General features: G+C 33.2%; 2 protein-coding genes across 4 annotated transcripts; one reads left to right on the top strand and one right to left on the bottom strand.

Moving 5' to 3' along the window:
• The first annotated feature begins 1,911 nt into the window (after positions 1-1,911).
• Positions 1,912-10,481, top strand: LOC115724097 (uncharacterized). 3 transcript variants are annotated; one of them, XM_030653554.2, is made up of 24 exons: positions 1,912-2,548; positions 2,689-2,750; positions 3,298-3,435; positions 3,522-3,797; positions 4,219-4,305; positions 4,570-4,671; positions 4,756-4,821; positions 5,558-5,668; positions 5,744-5,805; positions 5,905-5,949; positions 6,051-6,124; positions 6,257-6,324; positions 6,467-6,535; positions 6,631-6,731; positions 6,809-6,890; positions 6,980-7,058; positions 7,163-7,250; positions 7,331-7,484; positions 8,176-8,367; positions 8,445-8,504; positions 8,628-8,902; positions 9,479-9,581; positions 10,083-10,151; positions 10,331-10,481. In XM_030653554.2, the coding sequence occupies exons 1-23, from the start codon at positions 2,005-2,007 to the stop codon at positions 10,134-10,136; spliced, it is 2,892 nt and encodes a 963-aa protein (XP_030509414.2). In that variant the 5' UTR covers positions 1,912-2,004; the 3' UTR covers positions 10,137-10,151; positions 10,331-10,481. The 3 variants fall into 3 exon arrangements, 2 of the variants coding, with proteins under 2 accessions (XP_030509414.2, XP_060959913.1); XR_004012989.2 differs by having other exon boundaries at positions 1,913-2,548; positions 10,083-10,241; XM_061103930.1 differs by having other exon boundaries at positions 1,913-2,548; positions 10,083-10,481.
• Positions 10,482-10,563: 82 nt separating this feature from the next.
• On the bottom strand, positions 10,564-17,825 carry LOC115724096 (cellulose synthase-like protein D1). Its single transcript, XM_030653553.2, has 6 exons — positions 17,081-17,825; positions 15,303-15,732; positions 14,358-14,738; positions 13,249-13,624; positions 12,018-12,420; positions 10,564-11,752 (listed from the first exon to the last, which is right to left on the bottom strand). Exons 1-6 carry the CDS (start codon positions 17,596-17,598, stop codon positions 10,795-10,797), a joined length of 3,066 nt encoding a protein of 1,021 aa, XP_030509413.2. The 5' UTR covers positions 17,599-17,825; the 3' UTR covers positions 10,564-10,794.
• Between the last annotated feature and the right edge of the window lie 1,093 nt (positions 17,826-18,918).

Raw genomic sequence — 18,918 nt, 5'->3', positions numbered from 1 at the left:
TTACTTCATATACTATTTTTTAATTTTTTTTTTCTTTTAAATTTACAGTTTTGGATTGCTCTGGTAGTTTATGTGTGGGTTGTTATGTGGAATTTGGTTGCGATCTAGGTTAATCTGTGAGTTCCTATGTGAATTTTTGTAATTTTTGTTTTTTTAAAAAAAAACTGTTGTGAAATGTAAAAATGAAAAAAAAAATCCATTTTTTTATTATGATTATTATTATTTATTTTTTATTTTTTTTTCTCACCAATGTATATTTTGTTTATTTGCAGTTAAAATATTTTATCTCTTCGAGAGAGTTATTTTTCGCAAGCACAAGTTTCTCACTATCATGTAACTATGACACTCCCCTCCTTCCCAAGTAAAAAAATAAATTATATATATATAACAAAATATTTTAATTTATATAAATTTTGGCATGGTAAGCTTTTTAAAATTTTCAAAAAATTTACAGTTGCTTCAAATATATTAGACTGAAAATTTATCATAGATCTAAAATAAAGGTGGACGAGAATAAAATTACCCTATAATAGAATATTAGTTTTTTTTTGAAGGAAATAGAATATTAGTTTTAAAATAAATTAATTATTAATTAACAAAGAGCTTTGTGCTTAATGTTTAATTATTTTTATTACTGTTCATTAGAATTAACGTATACGGTGTTGGATATGGGCAGGTCCAGTTCATGTTCAGTTGTTCACAACTTCACATAATAATCCATTAAGGGCTCGTTTGGAACGCCGTATTAGGTCGTATTGTATTGTATTGTATTATATTGAATTGTATTTTATGCAATATTTTTATGTGAAACTATACGTGGTTTTAACTTTTATGGACAGCTAAATATATAATATTATAGTATAAATTAAAGTTTAACATAGTATTATATAAAAATATGATATATAATCCAATTCAATATAATACAATACAATACAATACGACCTAATACGGCGTTCCAAACGAGCCCTAAGTTTATTAAATGTTCTTTTTATATGAATGTGTCCTTGTTAGAAAATATGTAGTAAGATGAGTTATTTTTGTTTTTATTTAATTGGCTAATTAGAATTTGATCTCTTATAATTTTAATTTTGATATATACTGAATTGTATTTTAAAAATTTTCATGTTGTTAAAAATTCTATATTTAACCTTACTAACAAGTACTTGATATAAATGTAATTAAAAAAAAAAAAACTGCGTTTAGAAAGCCACATTGTAATTAAATTTGTGTGTAATTGAAGGTAATTACACAATTTAGCATGTTTGTCTGACCATGTAATTACACTGTGTAATTATTAAAAACTTTCCATATTAAACATTAGCTACTAAAAAATATTCTCTTGCCATGTAATTACTAACTATTTTGCCAAATAAGATATTAGGAATTCATATGTAATTACCACCTCATATCCAAACACTTTGCATTTTAAAATATAGTGTAATTACTACACTGTGTAATTACCACCCTAGTAATTACCCTACCTAGTAATTACACAGCTACTTCCAAACGCACCCTAATTAAGACTTTTACCTTTTAAATTTTAATATGTACCAAATTATGTTTCTTAAACTTTTTTGGCCGTTAAAAATTCCCTTTGAATTATTGTTAGATTAGAAGTCTTTTGTCTAATTTCATTTAATTTTATCATTTCAGTAATTGTTTATGTACTAAATTATACTCCCAAACTTTGATATCTACTAAATCATGCTCCTTAAACTTTCATCCATAATTTTTTTACTAAAATTAAACAAAAATCTTTAAATTTAATAAATTTAATAGTTTATGAGGTATTTTTATCGAAATTTAAGATTATAATTTAGCACATGTAAAAATTCTTGAAAAAAAATACTAATTAACAAAAAAAAAATGTATGTTTTACTCAAAAATAAAAAAAACAAATAAAACCGACTTTACCGCTTTGTTTGCAATAGCTTTCCCGCCAAAACGGCAGAATCATAATTTTCCCCATTTTCCTTCTCTTCTCACCCGTTTGATTCTGCCGCCATGGATATGGACTTCGATCTCCTTCCGGATGAGCTTGAATTGCTCGAAGAGAGCTACCGCATCAACGAAGAATACTCACATTTTGACCCTACTACGGAACCCTATCCTTACGAAGAAGAAGAAGAAGATGAACACTTACAACAACAGCAACAGCAACAATCCACCTCAAAAGCTAAATCACCTTTTCCAGAAGCTCAAATCAACGACCACAAGCGTACTAGGCCATCAGACGGCCCCGATGCGTCTGCTGAGGGAGTATTCAGACCGTCCGATGAGAAACGGAGTAGAATCGATGAAGACATAGTCCTCGATGAAGATGAGGGTTTGCTTCGGTACTTGCCGCCTGAGGTAACCGAGCCTATTGTGGAAGAAATAGTAGAGAATGTTGAGGAGGAGAAGGTTTTATGGAGGTTTGCGTCGGAGATTGATGGAGATTTTATTCCCATCACGGCTCCTAGCGGTGGTGATAGGGTCTATGCGAAAGTAACTACGGAGGAGATGAATGAGCGACGGGAGAAATTGTATTTGAAAACCCCTTCCGCAGGTTGGTTTTCAATTTTCTTACTTTGTCAATTTTTAGTTGTTTGTTTGGCTTCTGAGAAAATGTGGAGAACTTTGGGAATTCTGAGTGAGACTTGAGCATTCGAGGTGAATTTGTGAGTTGAATTCAGTTTATTGTTGCAGGTCTTATTGGTGAATCAATTGATGTTCTATTGCATAAAGTGGAACAAGAGGCTTTTACTAAGGTACTACAAAGTAATATTATCAGTTCATAATCAAACTTATGTTGTAGTATTTAAGACTCAATGTTTTGGAAAGAATTCCCATAGTATTTTGATGCTCATCACGTTAGCAATTTGAAACCACACAATCACTTCAACATAATCGTAAAAACCTGTTCAAAAATAGAATTACCAAGATCACATTGGGTTTACTTCGCGGGAATCAAATGGCAAAAGGGTAATGGAGCACATTTGTAGGTAGATGCACTATTCAGTAACTTTTAACATTGTCTTGCTATTCTTTTTTAAGACCAATTGTAGAGATAATGCGGTATTCACTATTCAGTAACTTCTTACAATGTCTTACTTGTCTTTAGAAGGATCGCTAAGGTGACATATTTTTCAGACATGCCGAGTGCTAAGTGTATTCAATCCATTATTGAAAAATGATAAGCGTTGGCAATTTATACTATTTTTAATACTAAAAAATAGAAAAAGATAATGTAAAAAGGGTCTACTATTTGTTGCAATGAACATGTCTCTCAAGATGTCTGTCATTTTGATGCTGCAGTCCCTACAAGCTAGTTCTGGAAGCCAGAGTGAAATGGTCCTTAGTGAAACACCAGTTGTTCATGAACAACTTTGGGTGGATAAATATGCACCATTTTCGTTTACTGAGCTTCTAAGTGATGAGCATACAAATCGTGAGGTATTTTACTGCTTTGCCAGCTTTCTAAATATGTGAGGATTATGTTAAAGATTACTTGAACTCTTAGAGAAAAAATTCCACTTCAGGTTCTTCTGTGGTTGAAACAATGGGATTCTTGTGTATATGGTTCTGAAGTTAGGAGTACATCAACTGAGGTTTTATCTGCTTTGAGAAGACATTCATCTGTTGGTCAACATCATAAATTTTCTGGGTCTAATTCTTCGAGGAATAACAAAGGATCCAGATGGAATAAGGAAAATTTTAAACAATCAGATGATTCTGAGAACAAAAATGCTAATTCAGTAGCTGCCCAGGATTTATGGAACAAGAAGACAAGATGTACTGGACCACCGGAACAGAAGGTGTGACTTTGTTATTTCATAGTTCCTTATTGTTTATGAAGAATGCGTCTGCCATTTATTCATTGTTAGACTAGCTTGATTGCTTTGAATCTTAAAATGCTTGAAATGTAGCTTGTTTGGATTTATCCTTGCAGCTTCCTTAATTTTTAACCCCAACTCTTTCTCTTCTTCTGTGTCTTTTCTTCCTGTAATTCTGCATCAAAAGCATTCAATGAATTAGGTATTATGCAGTCTATGAAATGCCGTCAATGCTGTTATACTTTCTAGATTGTCTTATGACTAAATTTATGAGGGTATGTGCCCATTGTTTTTACTAATCACTATTTGCCATTGTTCTGTTGTCAATTAAGAATCACTTCAGTATTTCTGTTTAAGCAAAACAATGTATCCCTTAGTAACAAAAACTTTGCAACTCTTGCAGATTCTTTTACTTTGCGGTCCCCCAGGGCTTGGAAAGACAACACTTGCACATGTTGCTGCAAGGCATTGTGGGTATCGTGTTGTAGAGGTATGCTTTTATATCTGGTTAGACACATAGTGGTTGCTATGCTATCTTTCAACTATATTTTTTGTTATCATACTTTGTTGTTTCGTCACATGAATTTATTTTTATTCATTGTGATGCTTCTTTGAATATTGTCAAAAATAGGCATGTGAGAATTGTTAACTTTAGGTAATTGAACTTTCACATGCAGTTGCTCTTTTTCTTGTTTGTTTTGGGTGTGCTTTTGAAAGGCTTCAGTATACTTGATAAGAATTTCTTTGCTTGTAGATTAATGCTAGTGATGACCGGTCTTCAGCAACAATAGAAGCAAAAATTATTGATGTTGTTCAGACGAACTCTGTCACAGTTGACACTAGACCTAAGTGCTTGGTTAGTTATAAATTTCTAGTTGTCCATTTTATTGTAGTATGTCTGCAGAAGAACAACAACGAATGGTTAATTTCTTTTCTATAGGTGATTGATGAAATAGATGGAGCTCTTGGTGATGGGAAGGGTGCTGTGGAGGTTATTTTAAAGATGGTAATCCTTTTAATTTTATTTGGAGAATGCAATAGTGTTAGGAGCTGGCTCATGCTAATTATAATCTTGAAAAGTCATTTCGTTTTCTGATGAACAAGTTTATATGATAACTATGTCATATTCAATGTTGTTATTATTATGATTATTTTTAATAATTTTCTGTTCTCACTGTTCTGAGAATGATGGTTCTCATTTTACTGTTCAATGTGGACCCACTAATTTTTTTGACTTTGTTTTGCAAAAGGAAGTTGATGAAATTCAGAAAAGTAACCTTTTTATTGCTACAACAGCAATCCTATTGTTTGAATATGTCTTTAATAAAGATACAAACTGATTCTTTCTTTATTAATGTATCCAAATCAGGACTTAAACAATTAGGAGTTAAGCAAACTTTTAAATTCAAGTTCAACGTCGTCTATATTCGTGTTCTACCAGAGCAATTCAAGCTCTTTATGTATAAGCTGTTAAATTTTCAGTTTATGATACTATTAGGTTTAGTAATAAGATCTGCGTGTTCACGGTACCATTTTTGGTCAACATGGAGGGCTCATTATTGTTGTGACTTTTGTATATTAAGAGCATGAGTTTGAGTATCATAAAACTGCACTTGGTTAGTTGCTTACCTCTGTGATGATGTAAACTCGTGTTTTGTGTCTTTCCTACAGAAAAATAAACAAAGAATATGTGTATAACTTGGTGCTCTCTCTCTCTGCTTATTATTTTTTTTTTGCTCTAGGTCTCTGCTGATAAGAAGTCTGATGGAGGGAAGGAGAATGTAGCTAATGAAGACAATGCACAAAAAACATCCTCGAAGAAGGGCCGTAAAAGTGAACCTCTGTCAAGGCCTGTGAGTTTTCAATGATTATATGTGGCTTAATCAGCATTCATTTTGCTAGGAGTTAATAAATTGGCCAATTTGTAGGTAATTTGCATTTGCAATGACCTATATGCACCTGCCTTAAGACCATTGCGTCAGGTGGCAAAGTAAGTCTCTCACTTGTCAGTTAATATATCACGCACAAGCAAGACTTTCTTATTTGAATTTTAATTTTGACTCCGCACTAAGTATTTGCTTCTCTGCAGGGTTCATGTGTTTGTTCAACCAACAGTTAGTCGTGTAGTGAGCAGGTGATAGTTTTTACTACGCATTCACTTTGCTTATATTTTTATTGCCTTTTCTTGTGTTTCTTATATTTGTATTTTGCTATTTTTATATGGGTTAATCACAGGCTCAAATATATATGCAACAAAGAGGGGATGAAAACTAGCTCAATTGGACTCACTGCACTTGCTGATTATACAGGTATATTACACAACTCCTTGACTATGGCATCCTATCACAACTGGATAAAACCAGTCATATAAGCCAAATCTTCTGTAGTTTTATTTGTCACTTTTGCTGTGACCTCTATTTAATTTGGTCTATGTGTGGCAGAATGTGACATACGCTCATGCTTGAACACTCTTCAGTTCCTACACAAAAAGAAGGAATCCCTCAATGTGGTGATTTTTCTCTTTATTCTCACCCTTTTATCACAGACCGTTGTATTTAATTTTTGTGGATCTCTGATACTAGCTTACTTCTTTTTCCTTTTTCTGTTGAGTTTGCTGGTTTATTTTACTAAAGTTCTTTTCTGGGTTGCAGCTGGAGGTTGGTTCTCAAGTGGTTGGACGAAAAGACATGTCAAAAAGTGTCTTTGATATCTGGAAAGAGGTGAGGTGCTGAACTAAATTCCTTTGCCTTGCTTTTTTAATTGTTAATGACATCATTTTTCGTGCTTACATGTGGTGATGATGTACTTTATTTAGGTTTTCCAAAAGAGAAAACCGAAAAGAGAAAGGAGATCCAATAATAGTAGTCAGACCAATTCCAATGAGTTTGACTCTTTGCACTCTCTCATTTCTAGCCGGTAAGAAGCAATTACTGCAAGTGTTGTTTGCTCTTTCTCAAGTCACATATTAAGCTGAACTGTCAATTACTTTGCAGTGGTGACTATGATTTAATCATGGATGGCATACATGAAAATATTTTGCAGCTGCATTATCATGACCCAGTGATGCAAAAAACTGTAAGCCTCTCGATATGATCTCACTGAATACAGCCTAAAATATAAAAATAGAAAAACAATTTTGACTTCATACTATGTTTTTTTTGAAGGTCAAATGCTTTGATAATCTTGGAGTTTCTGACTACATGCACCAATATATTATGCGCACTCAACAAATGTCTCTTTATGGTAATAAAATTTACTTCCGCTCTTCCGATGGATTTGACTCAACACAAATCCAATTATTTCAGTTTTATTTTTTGCTAAATTGTTTTATCCTCTCTTTTATGCAGCTTACCAGCCAGCTATTGCAATTACCATACATCGTATGGTAGCCCAAATTCAAAAACCAAATATTGAGTGGCCAAAGTCTAATCAAAGGTATCTATTGACCCTTGTAGAAGTAAAATGTGGAATAGTTTTGCTTTTTTAGCTAACTTGAATCTTTTATGAAAATTTAGATGCCGAACAATGGTGATTGAAAAAAGAGATACTTTAAGTTCTTGGTTCCACACGATTCCACCGCATATTTCAAGGCATTTATCTCCTACATCCTTCGTAGAAGAATCAGTTTCTCTACTATTACACATTCTGTCACCTTCAACTCTAAGACCGGTATGCTACTTTTTACATCAACTGTTTGTTTCCCTTAGTGCCTTTTCAGTGCAGTTCAATTTCAATTTTCTGTGGTATATTTGCATCTTTTTCAATCCATCACTAGAGACTTTAGTGGATAGAGCTTTGTCAGAATATAATTGTGTGCATACCCATGAGGGATAAGTCAAGTACGCCTATGAGGTTTGAAGTTCAATACTCTGTGTCATCTATCTCTGAAAAGTTGTATGGTTTGGTCAGAAGAGGACTGCTATTTAAAATAATGTTAATAATAAAAACAAAGTGTTCAGCATTTTTACTTTCTTTTGTGCAAAATTGATCTGATTATCCATGTGACTTAAAACGTAGTTTATGGAGACACCTTGAGTACTTTTTTTGGTAAGGTGAGTACTTTTTTAGTTATTCTTTTATTGTGGTGTTGCAACATTTATTGATTTTATGTTACATAAATATTGCCCATTGTTATTTTCTTGTAAACATTGGCTTTGAACGTCCCTTGTTTTTACCATTAGATAATAGAAATATTTTTGTGGTTCAATATCTCTGCCTTATGGCTGTTCTATGAACTATGAGAACCTTATTATACTAAGAGATGCCAAGCCTCTCGGTGTATGTCGTAATAGTTTACTTGGTATTTAAAGTAATGACAAGTTTTGTTGATGTTTCTTACAAAATCTGATACTCTTTGTAGGCTGCATTAAACTCACTATCAGAAAAGGAGAAAGCGGATCTGGATCAGTTAGTTGGCAAGATGGTATCTTATTCGTTAACGTATAAGAATGTGAAATCAAACCCTCTTCCTAGTGACCTGGGAAATGGAGCAACATCAGATGTCACGGTTCTTGCATTTGATCCCCCCATCGCTGACTTTATCAATTTCAAGGTTTGTTGCTGTGGTTATCTTTTCTGTCCTCTTATGTTGAAAATATTGTCTAATATTGTTTTCTTACAAGTGAACAGGGGTACAAGTCTGGCCATTACGTACTTGCATTAGCAATGAAGCAGGTGCTGGTAAACGAGGTAAGCTCTTTTCACCTAAGGGAACAGGAATCTTGATTTCAGTTGCCATAACTATTACATATTTCTGTATATGTTGCCCATGATAATAAAATATTACATTTTCTATAATCTGTTGCATGCCAGGTGGAAAAGCAAAAGATCTTGCAAGTAAGCACTAGGAGATTTGCGAGTTTAACTAATGGAGGAAATGAGGGTAACCAAGTTCTTTTAGGAGAAGAAACCAGCAGATCACAACCTGATAAAGCAGCTAAAATCTTTGGAAAAACTTCAAGGCCTTCAAATCCTAGCATCTCTGCTACTTCTTGTAACTCTGATTCCAGCAGAAGCGGTACCACAGCAAGTGTGAATTTGAAGTCAGCCAAACCTCCAAAGAGATCCTCTACAAGTTTTTTTGACAGGTAAAATGAGTTCTTTGTATATGTATATGTTCTTTTAATGTTGCTTATACCGTTCACCACTTACTCTTTTTTTTCTTTTTTAAATTTCATTTCGGTAAACCAACTTCTTGTTGTATCAGTGACTTGTTTACTTGTATTTATTAAATTTAGATAAAATAATGTATGCATGCATCTCCTAGTTTGCAATATTCTTCTCTTTTGTGTACTCAAACTTGGTGACTAAGCCATTTTCGTTTGCGTTTCTGTAGACTGCGATAAATTTTGGACTTGGGCTTTTGTTGAATTGTTAAATTTTCTTCTTTTCTTTCTCCATCTATCTTACCATGTCATTGTATGCTTATCCTGATACTATTGATGTACTTCTCATCAGTATATACATCATTTGGTGGAATATTTATTTCAAAAAAGAAAATGTTTATTACTTATTTTGATTATCAATTTACAATCTCTTTCTTTTGTGAGTCTTTAAGTTTTTATTATAAACTAGAATATTTATACCACTATAATGACCAGTAAAGGCAGTATTATCTTGCACTTTTCTTCAAGTTTATGATCTCATGTTTACTTAAAATACAGGTTCAAAAGGATTGGTACTGGTTCTCAGAATTCTGAGAATGTTGTCCCAAAGGAAGAAACCGCAGAGAGAGACTTACGTCCACTGCTGTTTAAATTTAACGAGGTACATATACATTTTGCAGCGTTACTATTTCTTTCCATCATAATTACAATCATAATTATGGTCACATTTGTTAATGCTAACTTCCTGAAAGTAGAGTAGTTAAGCTACAGAGTTAGATTTAAGAATAATTGTAAAATTACTACTTGCGTGCAATATCTTTGTATGTGAAACACAAGAATATTCTTCGAAGATAAAAGAGGACAAGATTTCGGTACAATAAGTGCTGAACCATTTTATTTTTTCTTCCACTGCACTTTCATCTTCTTAGTGAATTTAATCAAGGATACTCAAGTCTGCCAGTTATGTCTTTAATGAACAATATCCTCATTGACTTTCTGTTTTCTGAAGTTTTTTAATAAAGAAATGAACAATTTTGTTTCAAGTAACTGCGAATTCACATGTTTGAACCCTGGCGTGGAAGATGAGGCCTGATTATTTTGAAGCACAGTTAACTCTGACTGACAATCTTCTGTGTATAAATTCTCTGTTTTCGTCATGCAGGGTTTTACAAATGCAGTAAAGAGGCCAGTTCGCATTCGTGAGTTTCTGCTATGATGAATCGTGGTTTCTGTAAGCAACGTCGGGAATCTTAGCCACATTTTCTTGCAAATTCTATTCACTACCTTTCCCTCTAAATCTATACATAAATGTACTTAATATGTATGCATTTATACTCAAAAGTCATAATATTTTTGTATCAATAGCCATGTAAAGACTGAAGCATTTTCCATATGCAATAACCATACCAGGTTTCAGTTGCAGCAAAGGAGCAATGAGATGGACAGGCAGCAAAGGAGAGTAATTTCAATAAAATGGTAACATTGTTTTGCTTGCCTGCCTCCAAATCATTATAAAAAAATTCTGAGAAAAACCTTAGATTAGAAGCACATAATTTTTCATCATGTCTTAGTTCAATTTTCAATTTTCTGACCTTTTGTTTCTTCATTAATCTGATGTTTATTGCATGAAAGTTCCTCTAGAGTATTATGCCTAAAGTTCAAAATCACATTATACTTCCTACAAAATAATACAAAAGAAAAAAAAAAAAAAATTACATTGCTTGAAATCACAAAATTTAGAGGACTTAACACTAGTAACCACACAACAAACACAACAGTTCTATTGTTACATTTATCATGATACAAAGTAGACCACCTAAAATCACATCAAAATAGTTTTTTCTTTTCCCCTAGTCTAGTTCCATTTTATTTGATCATATCTGAACATTTCCTCCAGAAGTAGTAGTAGTATCATCAGGAGGATTTATCGAAATTAACAGCAAAGAAACAGTAATAGAGATCAACCCAGCCCAAACAAACACAATCGTAGGGACTCGTCCTCTTCTTCCCATCAACCCTTTAGCAAAAGGGTACATATGAGCCAAAACCCAAAAGCTAAAGAAAGTCCCACCTAAGAGCTTGTTCCATTGAGGTAACACACTGTATAAGGTCCTAAAACAACTAATCACCACAGCAACTATGTTGACCACTATAATAGTCAACGGCATTATAAACAAACTGGTCCACTTAACAACATATAAGTCAGCAAACACATCTTCCTCATCCTCACCACCTGACTTAGAAGTCAACTTAAATGAAATCTCAATACCAGCTATGATTTTCAATAACCCTTGTACTACAGCTACAAGGTGGGCACTTGTCCCACCAATGAGCCAAAACTGTTCGTTTCTCCACCATTCCTCTAGACCAATTCCAGACCATTTCACTTCTAGGAGGGAAATTAGAGTGAGACAGATTGTGATCGTTAGGAGATAGGAAAGGAATGCCACACTAAGGCCTTCTACTATGAACTGTCCAGAAAGGAGTGATAGAGCTGGAAGAAAACAATAAACTACTAGGAAGATTGAGGTGAAGGGATAGATCCCGACGTTTAGGTAAGCCACGCGTTGGAGGAACTTGAGGCGGCGCGTGGCTAGAAGTGCATTGTTCTTTGAGAAGAAAATCTCGACTGAGCCTGTTGCCCACCTTAGCACCTGGTGTAGCCGGTCAGTGAGGTTGATTGGAGCTGTGCCACGGAAGGCGTCTCGTTTTGTTATGCAGTAGACTGACCGCCAACCCCTGTTGTGCATCCGGTAGCCCGTCACCACGTCCTCTGTCACTGACCCGTATATCCAGCCTATTCTCTCACCCCATTCTGTCTTATCCTCGTACCTGTTTTTTTTTTCAACAATGAAAAAAAAAAAAGTTATTTCGTATAAACTCTCTTTTGGTTAATTTGTAGAAGAAAATTTAGACAATGCAGTAATCTGCTCTCGTATTACATTTTACTCCGTATAATCATTAAAACTCTTTTTTCCAAAATAACCAAGCGTAATTTATTACTTAGATTTCAAGGCACTGAACATATTACTCAAAATCCAAAGTAGCTGTTAGCTTATTGAATCTGTAGAGAGTGAGTGAAATACTTAATACATACCAGCAAGAGATGACGGCAACAGCTTCGGCGACAGTTGGGGCATCAAGAGGAGGACGCGGGAGGAGGAGTGCGCCTGGAGGGCGGCCATTCTTGACAGAGCTGTGATCAGCAAGAGGACGTCCTTGGTACTCGGCAACGGCAATGGTTTCAGTAAACACGTTTGAGTTTCCAAACTTCTTAGGCAAACCAAGATCAGGGTGTGAATTTAATGGCTGTGTATCTGAATCGTCATCCACCAAGTGTTCTGATTGGTAATTTGGAGCTCTCTTTTTCGATTGGCCAAACACGCCTAAGTATTCGTTTGCTCTCGGTGGGTGAAACCCGTAGAGTGCATATCGCCTGAACATGCACCCGGTTCCCACGTACACCGGGCCTTGCAGGCCGTCAAGAGCTCTCATGTTACCTGTTAAGGTAAAATATTTAGTAGGAGAAGTGGGTGAAGTACTCTTATCATCATCAAGTGACATCGAATAGACATGAGAATATCAAATCGTTATTGAATTCTTATTGTCAATTAGATTTGAGATAGAATTAACGAAATGGATGTAACATTTGTATCAACCACTTTCTAAACCTTCATTATACTTGTTTAGATCATTTTTTCAATTACAAGCTTAATGGCTAATCCAAATAACAATAGGGAATAAGCATAATATCTCTAATGATAAGAATTCATTGAGATAAAGAAAAAATTAAGAAAATTTTGAAAAATAGTCTAGGTATAAAGACACCTAAGAAATAAGAATAGTAGCTTAAGAAACTACAACAAAAACAAAAAGCTCTATCTACACTAGTTTTAAAAAACACAACAACTTTGAAACAATAAGGAGGCGTTTGGTTGGAGATAATGAAATAATTTTCACTCTATTGTAAAATGAATTTTTTACCATTTTGATTAAATGACTATTTTATTTTGAAATAGAAAGAAAAATTATTTATTTTTTTTTTTTGAAAGATAAAAAGAAAATTATTATTTTTTTTTTTTTGAGTAAAAGAAAAAATTATTTTTATGCAGATTAAATTTTATTCTATTTTATTTCTATGTGTTCATTACTACCAACCAAATGCCACCTAAGCTAATAGAACACTAGTGAAAGTTTGGATACATCATACTCTCCTTTGTGATGACATTGTTGTTTAGAAAAGTAAGCCTATTTGGTAGAGGTTTCAAAGTAAAGCATTATTATAACTAACTAATAATAAGATAATAAAAGTGAGAAAGAAGTAATACCATCAAAGAAAACAGTGTTGTGATTTGCATATCGATCAGATGGGTCAATCCCTTCAAATCTTTGTGGGAATTGTATGTAGCAAATTCTGTCTCCTCCACGGTCCATCATGAAACACATTCCTTCCTTAATGGCCAAACAGTTGTAGATGTAATGGTCACAATCTAGGTTGAGAATAAATGGTCCATTGGAGAGTATTGCTGAGGCTCTAACCATGGCGTTCATGGCTCCTGCCTTCTTGTTGTGATCGTAACCCGGCCTCTTCTCTCTCGACACGTATGCGAACATTGGCAGCCTAATGTCCACTCCTGTGAAATCTAGCTTTTGTTCATCGTTGTAACCCATTACTTGCTCATTCTCTGGGACTTTAGTCATTACCTGCACTCAAATTCATAAAAAATCTTAATTCAAACTTGGTTTCATGATTACACTAGTTACTCTTTTTTCTTTGGACAAAACTAATTTGGGCCATTATCTTCACTACTACTTTTTGTTACATGGAGCATGAACATGGGACTTCTTCATTTTTTTTTCCTTAAAAAATAGGAATTTTGAACTTTTTTCTCAATATATAGTTTTCCTAATTATAAATTAACCATATGAGATTGTATATCTTTTAATTAAGGTTTCTCATATATAATAACAAATTTATGTATAAATGGGAGAGAATTTTGTTCCGTGAAAGTATGTATTTTTGCGGTCTTTATAACTATTGAAACAAGATTGAGTTGATCTAACAGTTGTCTCTATAACTATTGAATCAAGATTAAGTTGATCTAACAGCTGTCTACCAGTTGAAACCCAAAGTATACTGATTTTTTTTTTTTTTTGATTTAAACGTTTATATATTACAATCATGTTTTACCTAGGACTTGAACCCAAGACCTTCAAGACACACACCCACCTATGGCCACTTGAACTAGCCTCAAGTGGTTCAAAGTATACTAATTAATACATATAAAATTTATAGAGAATGCCTATGTGATTAAAGATCATGAAAACAAGTGTATGTAATATAACTATGTATCTATAATATAACTATAAATATAGGTAATGTATTTCACTAGCTATATATAAGTAATGATACTATATTACTATACATAATAAGTACCTGTAAAATACCAGCGTGATCTCCCTTGGCATGGTCAGGTGCTGAGGTTAGCCATGTGCCAGGCCAATGTGTACCATCAGCCATCCATGTTGCCTTGGTCACTTTGATTGGCTCTGCTGGCAAAAGCCCACCATTTTGGTCTCTGGCTAGCTTTTTCTCCTTTGCCTCTTCTCTAGAATTGTACATTTCACTTCTCTTTTTTATTGCCTCTGGTAAACCATTGATCCTTACCTTAAACTCGTCGTATTCTCTTTTGATCCAACGTCGATCCTTGACGAAATCAGGAAGCTTCTTGTTCTTAGTTGGGTCGGTTTTCGAGCTGAAATAGCTGTCTGGATTTCTTGGTTCTATGTTGTGTTTTCTACAAAATGGTACCCAAACCTGTATGTACATGGGAATTTCATCATTATTTCATTTTCAACAACTCTTTCTAATAAGGTCATTTTGCGAAATGGCCTTGCTGTATTTTGTGAAAAATTATCATATTATTGTTGTGCAAATAGATTATAAGATGAAGATGATTCATCAAAATTACTATTTTATGAACTAATGATAATTAATTAGTAAGGTTTAACTCTGGACTAAGGCGGGCTAAGACTACGTTTAGAGCCCACTTAGCTCAGAGACCCAAACAAAATAATTAATTTTTGAAGTATACATATTGTTTTAGTAATTTTTAAGAAAATACGATCTGTTCTTTTAATAAGAATTAAAAAAAATATTTTATTTTTTAATTATTCATTCAAAATGAAGGATATTATCTATCTAAAAAAGTTTTATGTGTTAATTCATAGGGCACACACTAATCTATAAATAACATAGATTAAGATTACCATAAACTTCTAATAACCTAAAACAAAAACATCTTAATGAAATTGTATCTTCAAGTATTAACTTAATGCATAGGATATGATTTTGGTGGATATTGAAGAATGTAATGAAAACCTGAGCAAAGTTAACAGCCTCAGCCATGGCCTCAAAGGTGAGAATGGCACCTCCATCATCCGAAATGTAGCACGAGAGCTTTTCGGTAGGGTAATCAGCAGAAAGAATGGAGAGAATTGTGTTGGCAGTGACCAAAGGAGGTTCCTTTTCAGGGTCAGCAGTAGAAACAAACACATCCACACCGGGAAGGTCCGAGCGGCCATTAGGGTTAGACGGGGTGCGCTGCTCGAACTTGTCGCGAAGGGCGGAGAGATCCGTGGCGCGGTTGATGGGATTAAGCTTAGGGAGGACATCCAAAAGCCATGAAAATGCAAACCAAATCTCACAAGCAATGGACATTCCCCATAACCACATTGCATCATTGTTTGGATTTTGGATTCTCCATGCTAAGAAAAATGATAGCACTACCATTCGGATCACCACTAGTAACCTACACATTATCAATTCATAACAAGAACAAATTTACTTGATTTAGATTATAATCAAACTTGAATTAATTAAGCATATTTATTAGATTTATTATCTAGATTATGTATTTGAGCATGAAAACTATACTAAAAAGAGTAGTGAGTCCTTTTCTTTTCTCAAAATCAAACTAGCTACAACTTCTTGGCATTTTAACATAAATTTAGGTATTCTAGCATAGAATTATAAATCAAGATAATCTTAAAGCAGACTGAGTACTCTGTTCCATTGATGATTATATATTACTATGCTTAACCATACCCTATGTTGATTAATTTCATATTTTAATCTCATTCTTAAGCATAAAAGCAAACACCGAACATAAATAAGATGACATCTTACAAATGAAGTGGCATATGATTTGTTCATCACCCGCCATGTTCGGGTTTTATTAATTCAAAATCCGAAAAAATCTGGTTACACCTAAATCCACCCGAAACTCGAATATATAAAATTTTGTTTGATACATTTTCTGAAAACATAAACTTAAAACAAAAGAAAAATCTAATTCTAAACAATGATACATTATTTATATTTTATTTTCTTTTCTTTTCATTTTTTCTGTTTTTTTAATGAAAAAATGTATAAAAATGATTTTTTTCAAAAAAGAAATAAAAAAAAAAAAGAAAACTTACAAAAATACTGGAATTTAAGTTAATTTTTACAAAAATACTGTCACACAGAAATCTTTACAAAAATACTGTGTTTTATAAAACATTAGTAAAACACAAAGCAGAACAGCTCAAAACAACAGTAGAACACCAGTAAAACACTAGTAGAACACCAGTGAAAACTTAACACAGTATACTGCAGTATGAAATTTATAAAAAAACACAGTAAAAAAGTAAAAATACCGCCTGGCAGTATTTTTGTAAAAAAATAGCAAAAATTAGTACACCATGTAAATTTCCCAAAAAAAAAGTCAACCTAAACTGAAGTCAAAACCCACCCGGACCCGGTTCAACCTAAGCCTGACCCACCCGCACCCAAAACCCAAAAACTCACACAAACGGGTGAGTTTAGATTACTAATTCTATACACCCGAACTTAAAAATCCGTACCACTAGTACTCGTAATTCTTTAACAAGATAAATTCTGAAAGTACCTTACGGTAAAAAAATATCACATATATTATTCATATTTCAGGTCTTACACATTTTAATTTATTTCGCGCAAACCAATTATAAGTATTGTTTGGGTTTTTTTTTTTTTTTTTTTTTGAGAAAAAAGTATTGTTTCGGTTATGAATGAGTAATTAAAGAGAATAAATATTGTTATAATGATAATAATATATAATTATATAATGTATAAACCTGTAAGGGCTAAGAACACCACCAGGAACCTTGACCTTCCTAGTGAGAGGCTTCCATGGCTTATCCATGAAATCAGACATACTAACATCTGATTCATAAGTCTCTTCTTCTTCAGACCAATAAGCATTTCCAATCCCATACTTCCCTTTAGTCTCAAACAACCAACGGTTGTGATCAAAATCCCCAGTTTGTGTTCTCACCAACATTGACTTGTTATTATTATTATTATTATTATTATTCGATTTCATCACCGATATTCTCCTGTCCATTTTCGTTCCTCCTCCGTCACTGCCACCGCCGGAATTCTCCTCGGTCACTGGCTGGTTGTCTGGCGTCGGCGGCATCATCACCGTGTAATTTATGTAGTCATTTTGGGTGGAGAATTCGCTTGATATGCTTTCTAAATCGTCGTCCCGAGATAGGCTCGCCATGCGGCCGCTCGACGTTCGACGAGCAAATTTCACCGGCGGCCGCCCCAACGACGACTTCTTTGGCGGGCTTGATGGTGTACTCGCCATGTTTGATGTTTGAATTTTGTGTGTTTTTTTTATGCTTAGCCTTTTTTTTCTTCTATAGAACACTCATTTTTACATAGAAAAAGTAGTGAACATTTTTTTTTATTATTATTTTTTCACTTTTTTACGTGAAAAAAAAATAAGTTTATGAGATTTTTCATGCAGAGAGAAATAATAAAAAGAAAAATGTTTAATGGAAATGGATGATTCTTTGTGATGAATGGTAATTTGTTTGAATGAATGTGAACAATGGAAAATTAGGCCAATTTGTTTCTATTTTTAGTTAAAAATTATATGTTGGAAAATTGGTACTTTCCCTTATTTCAAGCTTGGCCTCTCTCTCTTATATTTGTAATAACTAAATTCTTGGAATAAAAAACAAAGACAAAAGTTTCATAGGATAGAATTGTGTTTGAAATTTTTCAAAAGAGTCAATTATTTGACCAATTGAACCAATGGAAGAACACAAAAATTGTTAATGATATTTGATTTACTAGGATTAAATCTTTGTAAGGATTTGTTTGTGTATTTATTTGATTGTGTGCATAATTTTTAGACCAACTTTTAGGGGACTAAATTGGACCCCAAAGCACTAGAAATAGAATTATGCTTCTCATTCCTTTATTTTTGTTTCTCAAAGCACTAGAAATATTTGTTTGTTTTTGTTTTGTAATTTCTTTTGGGTGTGTTTTGATGTTGGATTTCACCAAAAAAGAAAAAAGAAAAGGAAGATTTTTTTTTAGATCCATAGAAGAAAATAGAGAAAAAATTGTAATTTTACTTTTTTTTTCATCTTTTTACAGTCTAATAAAAAGGGAAAAAGGGTACAAATATATATATATTTTGGAGATCCAATAAAAAATTATTTAATTTTATTTTTCTGATCTTTACCCACTTTCACTAAATTCTAACTTTCAAACACAACTTTACATTGATTTTAGTTGTTTTTAGCATCTTCATACAAGAATTAACACTTTCAAGGATTCATAATTGGCACAAAAACTAAACTATATTGAAGTGAGTTTAAGCTTTTGAGAGAGAGAGAGAGAGAGAGAGAGAGAGAGAGAGAGAGAGAGAGAGAGAGAGAGAGAGAGAGAGTTTTAATACAAAATATGAAGATGACATTATTAAGTGTTTAATGAAGTTACTTTGAAGACAATAAAGATATTAAAATGGTATAATAAGCTATTATTAAAATTAAGAGCATCTTAATAAAGATGCATTTAAGTCACCTTTGTTATTAAAAATTAATTAACAATTATAATAATTCATACACATTTTTTATTTTTTTTAATTTACAACAATGATATTTATTATTTTTTA

This window comes from Cannabis sativa, chromosome 9 (genome assembly GCF_029168945.1).
Source record: "Cannabis sativa cultivar Pink pepper isolate KNU-18-1 chromosome 9, ASM2916894v1, whole genome shotgun sequence".
In the NCBI taxonomy this organism is placed as follows: domain Eukaryota; kingdom Viridiplantae; phylum Streptophyta; class Magnoliopsida; order Rosales; family Cannabaceae; genus Cannabis; species Cannabis sativa.
Note: the sequence above shows the minus strand (reverse complement) of the source record. Positions and strands in the feature narration are given on the sequence as shown.